Source organism: Babylonia areolata, chromosome 34 (assembly GCF_041734735.1).
Source record: "Babylonia areolata isolate BAREFJ2019XMU chromosome 34, ASM4173473v1, whole genome shotgun sequence".
NCBI classification, from domain to species: Eukaryota; Metazoa; Mollusca; class Gastropoda; order Neogastropoda; family Buccinidae; genus Babylonia; species Babylonia areolata.
In genome coordinates this window covers 13,066,091-13,079,012 of record NC_134909.1, presented here as the reverse complement: position 1 = coordinate 13,079,012, position 12,922 = coordinate 13,066,091, and the positions used below count along the sequence as shown (strand labels likewise).

General features: G+C 45.3%; 2 protein-coding genes across 2 annotated transcripts; both read right to left on the bottom strand.

Annotated features, from left to right (window-relative positions):
• Positions 1–599: 599 nt before the first annotated feature.
• LOC143277421 (uncharacterized) lies at positions 600–7,875 on the bottom strand. Its single transcript, XM_076582224.1, has 3 exons — positions 7,707–7,875; positions 6,207–6,628; positions 600–3,630 (listed from the first exon to the last, which is right to left on the bottom strand). The coding sequence occupies exons 2-3, from the start codon at positions 6,562–6,564 to the stop codon at positions 2,183–2,185; spliced, it is 1,806 nt and encodes a 601-aa protein (XP_076438339.1). The 5' UTR covers positions 6,565–6,628; positions 7,707–7,875; the 3' UTR covers positions 600–2,182.
• Positions 7,876–9,320: 1,445 nt separating this feature from the next.
• On the bottom strand, positions 9,321–12,907 carry LOC143277454 (zinc finger E-box-binding homeobox 1-like). Its single transcript, XM_076582277.1, has 2 exons — positions 12,722–12,907; positions 9,321–11,382 (listed from the first exon to the last, which is right to left on the bottom strand). The coding sequence occupies exon 2, from the start codon at positions 10,997–10,999 to the stop codon at positions 10,505–10,507; it is 495 nt and encodes a 164-aa protein (XP_076438392.1). The 5' UTR covers positions 11,000–11,382; positions 12,722–12,907; the 3' UTR covers positions 9,321–10,504.
• Between the last annotated feature and the right edge of the window lie 15 nt (positions 12,908–12,922).

The window sequence follows — 12,922 nt, the reverse complement described above, 5'->3', positions numbered from 1 at the left end:
TAAACGGTCATACACGTAAGATGTTACATGTCTGTCTGCGTGTGTATGTGTGCGTGCCTGAAATCTGATTGAAGAACACAGGAAACGAATGATGAGCGCCCAATGGCAGCCGTCAGTCGGCTCTACCCAGGCAGGCAGCCTGTTGTGCAAATGACCCCGTGTTTGTAAAGCGCTTAGAGCTCGGTCTCTGACCGAGGATAGGTGCTGTATAAGCATCCATATCAATCAGTCCATCAATGGACACTCGCTTCCTAGTCAGGTGTATTACCGCTGGGCTACCGCTCCTCCACTCCAGTTAAAAGAGCATGAAGAGACCAAAAAATGCTGTGTCTTGAAATTAGAATAAGAAAGAGAGAAAGAAAAAGTGATAAACTTCAAGCCAAGTCAAGTCAGTATTTTTGAATATATAGTTTACTCAGTCCATATTTCAATCCAGAAAGTCTTTGTGTCATTCCACCATTCGTTCATCTCAAAAAAATTTCATAAAATTCGTGATTGCACACAACATCTCCAATGTAAAAGTTGAAAGTGAAAGTTATCAACAAATTTAAATACTGATTCCCCTACTGTTCTGTTAATTTTGATGATTATTTAAAAAAAAAGAAAAAAAAAGAAAGAACAAACAACTTTTCTTTATATAAAAACCTGAAGATCATATAAACTATCTGGGACTGTAATTTAAACATCACCAGAAATTATTTGGTAAATTGATTCAGATCATCTTCTTTTTTTCAATAATATTTGTGGAGGGTCCGCCTCTCTCGCCTTGACAGCTCAAGTCTCTCTTGTCTGGTTTGCCTGCTTTATCCATTCAATCCTTCAGGACATACAAAACTGCCCCCTGACTCGCCTTCAAAAAGAAAAGATAGGAGCGCATCACTCCTCTTCTGCAGTCTCTCCATAGGCTCCCTGTCTCACACAGAATAAAGTACAAGAGCAACAGGCTATGCATTTAAAACAAATCTCCCCTTTCCTATCTCTGTGACTGCCTTCACCTGTCTCTGCAGTCAGCTTCAGATCCACTCTTTGTTTCTGTGTTCCCAGATTCAAACCCTCCACAGTCGGGCCACTGGTGTTCTTCCTTTTGTCTCTGGGTCTTAGACTTGGGATGATCTCTGTTTCGTTTCATCAGATCTCTGCACTCAGTTCTTTGAAGTCTGGCCATGACCACCTTCCTCTTTCCAAAATAGCACCCCATATCTTTTAATAAATAATAATAATGGTGCTTATATAGCGCTGAATCTTGTGCATAGACAAATCGAAGCGCTTTCGCACCAGTCATTCTCACGCACGCATAACTCTAAAACTGGAGAAACTAAAGACAAGGAAGAGGCCGAAGGGAGGCTATTTTGGGAAGAGGTGGGTTTTAAGGCCAGACTTCAAAGAGCTGAGTGTGGAGACTTGACGAAGCGAAAGAGGAAGTTCATTCCAATTGCAAGGTCCAGAGACAGAGAAAGAACGGCGGCCAACAGTTAAGAGTTTGTCTTTTCCAGATTTACAGTTTCTCCAGGTTTCTCTATCTATCTATCTATCTATCTATATATATATATCTTTCATTCCTCTGCATAAGAGCTATAAATGTGTATGAATAACTGGTGTGCTTGCCCTTTGATTTGTCTCTGCAAAAAAAACTCAGCACTGTAAAAATACTTATTGTTTACTTCCCTGTTTGGTGAATATGATTGTTCTGATGAAGCGCTGTTCTGCTGCTCAGTGCATGACTTGAGGCCCTTCACATCAATTGTCATGTATCAGTAACCTCTCATGCTCGCATACAAACACTTCTGCACAAAAGCTACCCCATAATTATTTCAATGGAGGTGGGGGGTTTTTTTGTTGTTTTTTTTCGTCAGGGCACGTCTTGAACAGTTTTGAGAAACTGAAACTGGAATGATCACTGAAAGGCTGTTTACACACACATACTTTTCATGACCCATTGGTACATAAATTGAAGGTAACTGCAGCTTGTTGCCTCCCAAAGAGGGCACTATATATAAGTACACAAAGGGAGGTAATATACAAAGCGAGGTCACCAGCAGCAGCAACTTTAAATTTTCTCTGCCTGAGCAGGGTGATATTTTTTGCACATGTATGTGCCAGACTGCACCAGTGGGTTACAGTAAGTATGCTACGTTTGAAGAAAAAGTCGCTTCACCTCCCCTTCGCCTGAAACCCACGGCACTCACTGATAGAAGAGTGTGTTGTGTAAAACGGGGGGCATAGCAGGGGGGGTCACGACCTCCTGACCTCCGCCAGCGGTGGTGGGGGGACACAGCACAGGCTGACCACCTCCTCCAGCACTGGGCGGCAGCGATGTTGCCATGGAAACCTCCCCCACCACCACCCCCGCTGCCGAAGAAGCGTGTTTAGTCTGCAGGTGCTTGCCCAGGGACACTTTCTGCACAAAGGCCTCCCCACACTGTGGGCACACGTACGGCTTGAGGCCCGTGTGCTGTCGCATGTGAACAGTCAGATAGTCTTTGCGTCGGAACGTCCGTTCACACACCTGGCACTGGAACGGCCTCTCCCCCGTGTGGATCCGCACGTGCTCCCGCAGCTCTGACTTGGTGAAGGTTCGCTTCCCACAGATGGTGCACACGTGCGAGTTCTCCTTCATGTGGCAGCGCTTGACGTGCTTGCTACGCTGGGACTTCTTGAAGAAGGATTTGTCGCAGCGCTCGCACTTGAAGGGCTTGTCACGAGTGTCCCCGGAGTGGATCTTGGCGTGCTCCCTGAGTTTCCCGCGGTCTGGGAACTCTGCTGAGCAGTCGGGGCACTTGACGCGCTGCTTTTTTCTGATCTGTGGGTGGAGGATTTTGTGCATGCGGAAGTGTTCGCGCGTCCGGAACACGATCTTACACACCGTGCATTTTGTGTTGACTTTCAGGTCATCGCGCTCGTCTTTGGTGAGCTTCACCTTCTCTGGGGACTTGTGAGTCAGCCTGCGTGTTGGGTTTGTGGGGGTTGTGTTGGTGGTGGTGGTGGTGGTGGCGGTTTTGGAATGGTGTGGGCAGGGCTGGCAGTACATGCACCTGGCAGTGGCATTTTTGTCACCATCGGCTGTCCCGTTTTGACCACTGCTGACAGTGGGGGCGTAGTGTGGAGGTGGCTGTGTGGCGTGAACATGGGAGAGAGATACCGGACAAGTTTCTTTGTGCTGAGGAATGGTCAGAACATGTTGCTGTACATGGCAAGGCTGTTGTTGCTGCTGCTGCTGCTGCTGTTGTTGCTGCTGCTGCTGCTGCTGTTGTTGTTGTTGCTGCTGCTGCTGCTGCTGTTGTTGTTGCTGCTGCTGCAGCTGCTGTTGTTCCTGCTGTTGTTGCTGCTGCTGCAGCTGCTGTTGTTGCTGCTGTTGTTGTTGCTGCTGCTGCAGCTGCTGTTGTTGCTGCTGTTGTTGTTGCTGCTGCTGCTGTTGTGGCTGAGGCACGTGCAGCTGCGGAAGGAGGAGGGTGTTGAGGGGAGGAGGGTTGCAGGGAGGCAGGGGGTTGGGGGCGGCAGATGGGAGATCAGGGTTGGAGTGGTGGGTAGGGATGAGCAGCCAGGCGTCGTCGCACACGGACACAGGGACCTCCAGCACCGCCTGCAGGATGTTCACCAGAGTCTGGGCCTCCAGTCCGTACATCAGCATGGCTGCAACACACACACACACACACAATATATATATCTCTCTCTCCCTCTCAAAATATGTGTGTGTGTGTGTGTGTGTGTGGTTCGTCCGTCGGGATCGACGAGGACCATCTAGTCATCCTGGGGGTGGGTGGGTTGGGCTCTGTGGGTGCGCAGATGACTGGTCAGGCCAATTCGCGCCCGGAAGGTTCTGACGCAGTGTGGACAGGGGATGGTGGCGGTGGTCGGGGACTTGCTGGCACTGCTTTTCCTGGCCTGTCTGCATTGCTCTGCTGCAGCAATTCTGTTGGCCTCACAGGATTTGGCGCCTTTGTGGACAGCTGAACGCCACTTTGGTCTGTCCATTGCATTCAGCTCCCATGTGTCATGGCTGATGTTGAAGGCCTTTCAGAGAAGCTTTCAGAGTGTCTTTCAGTGTGTGTGTAGCATGTAGAGGAAGACAGAGAAAGATGTGGGAAGACTAAATCCAAGACTAAAATCCAAGAACGGCCAGGAATGAACCTGGCAGAATCCCAGAGAGCAGCAGAGAACAAGAGGCAGGTGGAGAGGAGGAGTGGCATTTTCTTCACTGGTGCAACCAACATCAACCCAAGTCAAGGGACAGGTAACAGGTGTAATATATATAAGACTCTATTGCTGTTCTATCAAACTCATTGTATTTGCATTGTGACGTTTAAAAAACAATACTGCTAAATACATACATATCTACATATCTATATGTAGAGAACGAGAGAGAGAGAGAATTTTATAAACACCCACACATGCACACACACACTTGGTAGTTCATCAAGTCCAACACTGATGTCTATGCCCCTCTCAGTCCCCTGGGGACAGCACACACCACAGAGTCAGTGCAGCACCAACAACTTTTTTCTTCTTCTTTTTCCTGTCTGCATGAGTGGACTTTTATGTACTGAGCAACAGAAGAAAAATTAGGAATTGTACGGTTTTCAGACTGAGAGGACATGGCCAGACAAAAGTTGATACATTAATCTATTTCATGTAAATTTGTACAAAATCATTATCATGCAGATAGATGCATGATGCGGTCTCCTGGCGACCTAACATCGATGGTTCCCTGCGGACTGCTGACACTGGAACTGTGGCAGACAAACCCCAGTGTGGCCATGTATGGGGGAATCTAAATGAGCAGCATGGGAATAATGCTACTGAAACAGTGCAGATGATGGGGCAGCAAAAAAAAAAAAAAAAAAAAGAAAGAAAAAAAAAAGAGATATATGCAATATATCCATGGACACATAACATCCATCACTTTTGAATCAAGAATCAATCCTTTGATCCCTGTTGGGTCACCAGGGATAATAATAATTAAGTGACATCATTGGTATTCTATACCAAAATTAAAATGTATACATGCTTGAAAGCACATGAAATTAGTGATTTAAAAAAAAAAAGGATATAAATCAGAAATAAATGAACCATATCATCCTTTTGTGACCTTTCATTCAAGTTTCAGGTTTTTATAGACCTTTAACTTCTATTGGAGCATGGAAGATGACAACATTATTAAATATACATGCTCAACTTATTCATGAAGCCGAGCATGTATATGATGCACACAAACAAAAGACAGAAATGCTAAGGAGGAAGGTGGCAGAAAGTTAAAAGAGTTGTCTGTCAATACAGTGTCTTTGAGGGTCTGGGTTCAAATCCCAGTCTCGCCCGTTCTCCAAAGTTTGGAAAAAAACCCCAAAAACTGACAATCTAGGCATTCAGATAAGATGATAAACTGTGGCCCCATGGTGCACTGAAAAAAAACCCTCATAGCAACACAAGTGTTGCCATCAGGAGCACAAGAATTCTGTAGAAGAAATCCACTCTGATCGGTGCACAAACATAAGTGCTAAGTGCAGGTACTCAAGGTCTGACTAAGCATGCTGGGTTATGGTACTGGTCAGTTATCTCCCAAGCAGATGTCGTGCAGCATATATATGGATTTGTCTGAACATAGTGACGCCTCCATGAGAAATTGAAAGTGAAAAGATGCATGCAGTCACGGGGGTAAACTGCTGGACAGGCATATGCCTAGCAAATGAGGTGCAGTGTATATTACATTGATTTTTTTCCGAATGCAATGACAGGAGGAGTTTGTATTATACTCCATGTTTACCACATATTTACCATGTCAAACTGATGCAAACTAGGCCTATCGGTTTGCTCTGCTTGGCCAAATTTTGCGCGGCTAACAGTGAAAAGACACCCCTTCTTGCCCAGACTGCTCTTAGCCAATCAAACGCCTCTAAAAGCTATAAGCGCTGAATCATTCCATGGCCATCGAAGAAAATGCCCCATGAGAACCATGGCGGAGACGCGGGGATGAACGGGCGGGCATTCAAGTTTGACATGGTAAGTATATGTATCACCAAACATGGAGTATAATACAAACTCCTCCTCTTGGTGTCATATACTGTACCATGTCAAACTGATGCAGAATTTACCTCCTTTAGAAACTGAAACAAGCATTACATAAAATTTACTAGCCAATAAAAGTCAAGACAAAGTTCTTTATTTTCCGCACGCTTTTCCACCAGGAAAATGAAACTGGTGATGGTACGTACTGAGCGACGTTTTGAGGTTGACGTAGTACACTGGACGGCTGCCACCTGTTCCTGTGCTGTTGCTGCTGCCACCGTCGCTATGCCCACCACCACTGCTGCCCACGCCGCCACCGCTGTTGTTGTTGTCGTTGTCCTGCCTGCGCCCTGTGTGCACGTCGTTGAGTGTGCCGCAGTGGCACAGGATATACAGGATGCTGGCCAGCCCCAGGCGCGTCTCTTGCACCGTCAGGTTCAGGTCCAGCAGGGCCTTGCACTGCTTGCATCGCATCTGCCGCGCCAGCTCCTGCAGCTCCACCACCCGCCGCCCCTCCTTCCACGCCCCCGCTGACACCGACGTTGAACCCAGTGCAAAGTCCATGCTGACTGCAGTGCTGGCCTAGTGGTGGTGATGGTGGTGGTGGTGTTGGCAGCAACGTTTCCACCTGGTAAGACAGACAGTCAGAGAGTGTTTGTGATTCAATCAAACATCACCATAATTTTCTCCCCTCCCTCCACCATTGACCTCCTCTAGACCTCAAGTGGTTGTATGGATGCTAGTTACTTGTCCGCCTGGGAAGACAGACAGTTGTAGAGTATACGCCATTAAATCCAACACTTGCCATAATTTTCTCCCCCTCCCTCCACTACAGACCTCCTCTAGACCTCCAGTGGTTAGTTGTCTGGATGCTAGTCATTTGGATGAGGTTATAAACTGAGGTCTTGTGGTCTGCATGCACTTTAACAACACATAAAAGAACCCATTGAATCTGAAGAACATTCCACTCAAATATATCCATGTGTTTGTGTGTGCATGTGACCGACACCTGACTGCACAACACAAGGAATGAATGATGAGCGTTTAATGGCACCTGTCAGCTCTACTCTGGTATGCAGCATTTTGTGTTTATAAAGAGCTTAGAGTTTTGTCTCTCACTATGTATGTGCGTTACTCTCTTTCAGTTTTGACACACACAAAGGTTTAGGTCAAGGATCGCTCCCCACATCACTCTTCCCCCAAACCCACAACCCCCCCCCCCCCTCTTACTTCACGATAGATCAACTCTTACCTTCATCCTGATAGACTGCTTTATGATTTACACATTTCCTTCATTATGACATTTTAAAAATTACATTAAATAAACAAGCCTTTTGTATATAAAACAATATGAAACAACATGATGTAGAAAATGTGACACATCGATGAGTTGAGACCCCCGATTATATCGTTTGCCGATCTTCTGCTAGCGTATACACACACACACACACACACACAGAGGGTAGAGGTTCTGGCAAACGTTGGACTAAGGTCTGTTGACCTAGAAGAAAACTGCAGGGATCGAACCCATGACCCACAGATTGAAAATCCAACGCTCTAACCATTCAGCTATAGTGTCCGTCGTCATGAAGAATGCTGCCCTATCAGCTTAGAAAATGCTGTGCGGAACTGGTTCGTTAAAGCTGCTGCAAGTTGGCCAAGAATATTAACTTGTAAGTGAAAGGCCGACTAAGGTGGATACTTACACGATCAAATCCATGAATCGCTGCAATGATGTAGGAACATTTCAGTATTCATGCACATTTATTACGTTTCCAGTGAAAATGGTACTGGAAAAAGGAATAAAGAACAGACTGCGATCACAACAATGTGCATGTACAATGATCGGATGAAAACGTCTGCTAAGCAGCCATGTTTGATTTTCTGCAAGGGAGAGCATCCTCTTACTACCTTGCACCGAATTATAGGTCTTTCCTTTCAAAAGCAAGCACCAATGCGAAAGTGTGTGTGTGTGTGTGTGTGTGTGTGTGTGTGTGTGTGTGTTCACCATGATTTCGTGTCAACTGTTGGCCGGGTTTGATGCTGACAAAACTCACACAAACAGAAAATGTCGGATGAATCATTAATTATCCTAAAATTAGTTAAGGTCGTAATTGAACGTAAAGAAAAAAACAACAACACAATTCAATTGTTTTTAATGACACTGATTTGTTTGGAGCTGTCTGGCTCTTATTTTATGTAAACCTCTCCTCTCTCTCCCCCACACCCCGCCCACACACCGCTTTTTTTCCCTTTTTTGTATTTATTTATTTATTTATTTATTTATACCTCTTCCTTAATTCTGTGAAGACTCATTATGGGCGCCTCACAGGTCTGTCGGTTGTATGTCAAAGTCTTGGTCTTTGCAGATGGTTTTCTGCCCATTCTGCAAAGTTGTCGGCTGTCTGGATCATTTGTTGTTGTTGTTTTTTCTGTTGGTTTTGGTTTTGTTTTGTCAGTTGTTTCGTTTTTTGTTGTTGTTGTTTTGGGTTTTTTTGTGGGTTTTTTGTTGTTGTTGTTCGTTTTTTTGTTAGTTTGTTTTTTGGTTTCAGGGTTTGTTTTCTGTCTTCCCTCCGTCGTCATCCCTCAACAGGTCCTAAGGCTCTGATGCGGCCTGTTCTGGAACATGCAAGTACTGTGTGGGACCCATACAAGAAGGACAGATCACAAAAATTGAGGCCGTGCAACAAAGATCAGCATGTTTCCTTTTAAACTGTTACCGAAAAGAACCACCAGCATTACGGACATGTTACACCACCTTGGACTCCGTCAGGGACATCCCCACAAAGCCGACGTAAGATTGCAAGGCTCACCATGATGTATAAAATCATTAACAACATGGTCCAGGTGGATTTTGGCAAACTTAGTAAATCCCAGGAACCAAAGTTGAGAGCACCTAAGAAGATGGCTAGAAGAGCACATTCATGGCAGCTTGCTAGACTTCAGTGTCTACGGAACTACCGGATTCACTCGTTCCCCTGGCGTGTTCACGTTGGGAGCTCGTAAACTCCACCAGTAGTGTTTGTGTTTTTTTGTGTGTTTTTTTAAAACTCTTGTCACATCTGAAATCTAGAAATCCTACAAAACAACACAGTTCAGGACATACTATCTTAACCATTTAGCTCAGGCTTTTTTTTAATCCCTCCTCCCTCCACTTGATCTTCAGTGGTAATCTGGGTGCTAGTCATTTGGAGACAATAAACTGAGGTCCTAAGTGCAGCATGCATTTTGCGCACGTAAAAGAACCCGCGGCAACAAAAGGGTTGTTCTTTGCAAGAGTCTGTTGAAAAATCTGCTTTGAGAGTGAAACAAATACACATGCAGACAGGAAAAAATAAAAATAAAAATTAAAAAAACAGAGGTGGTGCTGTACTATGGTGACACTCGCTCCTCAAGGAGAACCAAAAATTTCACACATAGAAATCTGTTTTGACAAAAAGTAATACAATACAATACAATGTCATATGTATGCCTAATCTGTTCTACAAACAACAACAACAACAATAAAAACAAAACAAAACAAACAAAAAAAAAACCCCAAACTGCAAACACTTGTTTCTTGCTAGCTCTGTCTGTCTGTACCAGGGCACACAAACATAAACCATGTGTGGAATTTCCCCCTTCTTCTCATCAGCCTTGTCTATGTTCAACACCTTCTGTCACAAACAAAATGTCTTGATTCAGGATGACACCAAAAACAACAACAACAAAAACAACAACACAGACACCAACATTCTTGTTGTAGCCGATTCAATCTGTCCACTTTAATCAGGAAGAACAAACTAACAAGCCTCACTGTCAATCAGAATCACTTCCCCCCCCGAATAATACATTTCCACCAAAAGTGCATACAAAAACATTTCACAATTAAATGTGTGTGTGAGTATGTATATTCTGTGTGTGTATGTGTGTGTGTGTGCATACATGCTTCCCTATGTGTGATGATGAGCATGCAGGAGTGAACACATTAAGTAGTTTTTCTTCTTTCTCCTTTCCCACTGAATTAATCAAACAGCACACCATCAGCCAAATAATATCAACGGTTTTCTAGACAGCAAGTCATGAATCATCACATATTGCAACTTTGATTCAATGTGGGAATGTCAAAACTTCATGGAGAATGCAGTCTGAGTCTCTCATGATGATTACAAAGAAGCAAGAGAGACAGAAGGAGAGAGAGAGAGAGAAAGAGGAAGAGGAGGGAGAGAATGAGAAAGGGGGAGAAAGGGAGAGGCAGGGAGAGAGAGAAGGAGAGAGAGATAGACAGAGAGAGCAGAACATATGAGAAACAGAATATTTCAAGGCTGAAACTCCAGTCACTCACAATCAAAGCCGGTCTCTGTAACCAGCGTAAAGAACCCTTATCTCATCTATAAAGCAGTGCTAACAAAACATGCCTCCCCACCATAGAAACATCGCACCAACTACTACTTATACATCCCGTCTCTGAGGTCAGCTCCCCTCCCCGAACCTCCCCAACCCCAACCCCATCCCACCCCCCGAATCACTGTCCACACACTGACGGAGCTGCCCCCCCAGTGTCTGCACCGTGCTGAGAGCTGGGCTCATCGCTTGTCAGCTTCTGTCTCTTGTGCATGCGGATGTGTTCATGGTACAGCTTCCGCCCCACAAGCTGTTTTGGGCACAGCGGGCAGTGGAACACATTGTACCGGCGCACGCTGGCGTTGCCCCGGCTCTGCACCGACAGCCCCGTGTGTGTGCTGAGGTGGACGCGCATTCCGTGCTCTGAGGGGAAGTCCAGGCCGCACTCGCTGCACTTGTAGTAGGAGGAGGGGGAGTCTCGCTGCAGGCTGTGCCTCACCAGGTGGTCGTTGTAGGCGATGGAGCTGAAGAAGGCCAGCTTGCAGACTGTGCAGCTGTGCGGGGGCCTCTCAAGGTGCTCGATGGTCTTGTGCGCCGCCAGGCAGGTATCCAGAGCAAACGTCAGCCCGCACTGCGCGCATGTCAGCGGCTTGGTGAATGTTCGATCTTTATTCATTTTGGGGGAGAAATCTGTCTGAAAATGTACCTTCACACCACTTTGGAAAAAAAAAATCTCTCTCTCTATATATATTTATACAAAAATCTTGTGGGCTAATTCTGGAGTCACAGAAAAAGAGGTGTGTTATCAACAGAGGAGGAAAAGGACAAAGCTGGGATGAAGGGAATGTTCACAGTGGGACACTCTGAAAAGTCAGACACTTCTGTTTTGGTTGGAGGATGGGCGATGAAAGAAGACAGAAAGAGAGATGAACTGGTGCCTCAGTTTTCTCTGTGACCCACTGCCAGAAGTGGTGGGCAAGCAGTGTTGCTCTCGGAGAAGGCGTCCGCTCAGTTTCAGCACAAATGCTGCAGGAAATTGTCTTCTTGAATGTTTGAATACTGAAACAGAAGAGAATACAGACATTCTAATTAAATCTGATGATATTACCAGCTTTTTTATGATTCTCTCATTCACAATATGATAAATAGGCAATTTCTCACCTTGAATTATTTTGTTTTACTCTGTTTTGTGCAAGTAATTTCACAAAAATTAAACCATCTTGTAATTTTGGACTCAGTTTAAAGGAGGTGTCAAAGTGTGCAGACAGACTGATTTATGCTACACCAGATTTGCTTACAAAAAGAAAAAAAAAAAAGCAGCAACAGCAGGTGGTGAAGGGTGAATCCACCCCCATATATGGATATGGGTGAATTCATCCAAATAGGTAGCAATGGGTGAATCCATTCCTGTGGGTATCTGTGGATGAATCCACCCCAGTATGTGGTGATGGGTGAATCCACCCTGATCGGTAGCTATGTGTAAATCCACCCCAGAAGGTGGCTGTGGGTGAATACCCACCTCAGTAGGTGGCTATGGGTGTATCCACCCCAGTAACTGCTATGGGTCTGTGGGTGAATCTGCAGACTGCTCCAAGTAATGGCTGGCCTCCTGTCTCTGGCATCATCACCCCCATCCTTACCCACCCCCTCCCTAAACCACCATCCTTCCCCTATCTGTCCCAATAGCCTTATTGTTGAAATCTTTCAGTGATTTACCAACTGGTTAAGTTTGCTACATTCAGGTTTAATGCTGAATCCCACCTCTGGTGATGATAACCATCCCAGGAAAATTGGGGAAGTACACATGTACCATGCCTCTACTATCTCCCACCACCTTCCACCCTTCTTTAATATACATTCTCCACCTCAGTAAGTGGCTATGGGTGTATCCACCCCAGTAACTGCTATGGGTCTATGGGTGAATCTGCAGGCTGCTCCAAGTAATGGCTGGCCTCCTGTCTCTGGCATCATCAACCCCATCCTTACCTCCCACCTCACGTGATGATAACCATCCCAGGAAAATTAGGGAAGCACACATGTACCATGCATCTACCACCACCTTCCACACTTCTTTAATATATATTCTCTTCCCAACACACAAACATGTACTTTATTTGAAACCTCCTAAAGGGAATCGTCAACAAAATGACACTTTACTTCTAGCAGAGGAAGAAGAAAAAGGCAAATACCATCCAGTTTCAACTTACTGGAGAGGATGGCTCGACCCAACTGAGGTCGTGAGAGAGATGTACGGCTCAACTGATTCCAAAGACAGCACAGGTTCGAAGACTATGGGGGGAGGGGGGGGGGGGGGGTTACACACCGAAATGCTGCTATGGAAGGACTGACAATGACAATGTCATGATGATTTTGACTGAAAATCGAAAGAAAAAGTTACCTGAATTCGTCTTGATCACTGGGTGACGACTGACCAATCTATGTTTGTCTCCATGTGTTAAAACTTACAGCTTAGATAACCTCACAGCTTATAAAACAAAAAGGAAGTTGTTGATGTCACGTTTGGCTGACATCTAATGATCTACTCTAAGCTCTTCAGGCCCCGTCGTTTCAGTGAAAAATAGACACACACAAAAGATAC

Bases quoted from the DNA above. Each gene is read 5' to 3' on its own strand.
- LOC143277454 (XM_076582277.1), bottom strand. From the start codon at position 10,999: ATGAATAAAGATCGAACATTCACCAAGCCGCTGACATGCGCGCAGTGC.
- LOC143277421 (XM_076582224.1), bottom strand. From the start codon at position 6,564: ATGGACTTTGCACTGGGTTCAACGTCGGTGTCAGCGGGGGCGTGGAAG. The intron at 3,631-6,206 runs GTACGTACCATC...TGTGTGTTGCAG, and splicing joins CAACCTCAAAACGTCGCTCA to CCATGCTGATGTACGGACTG.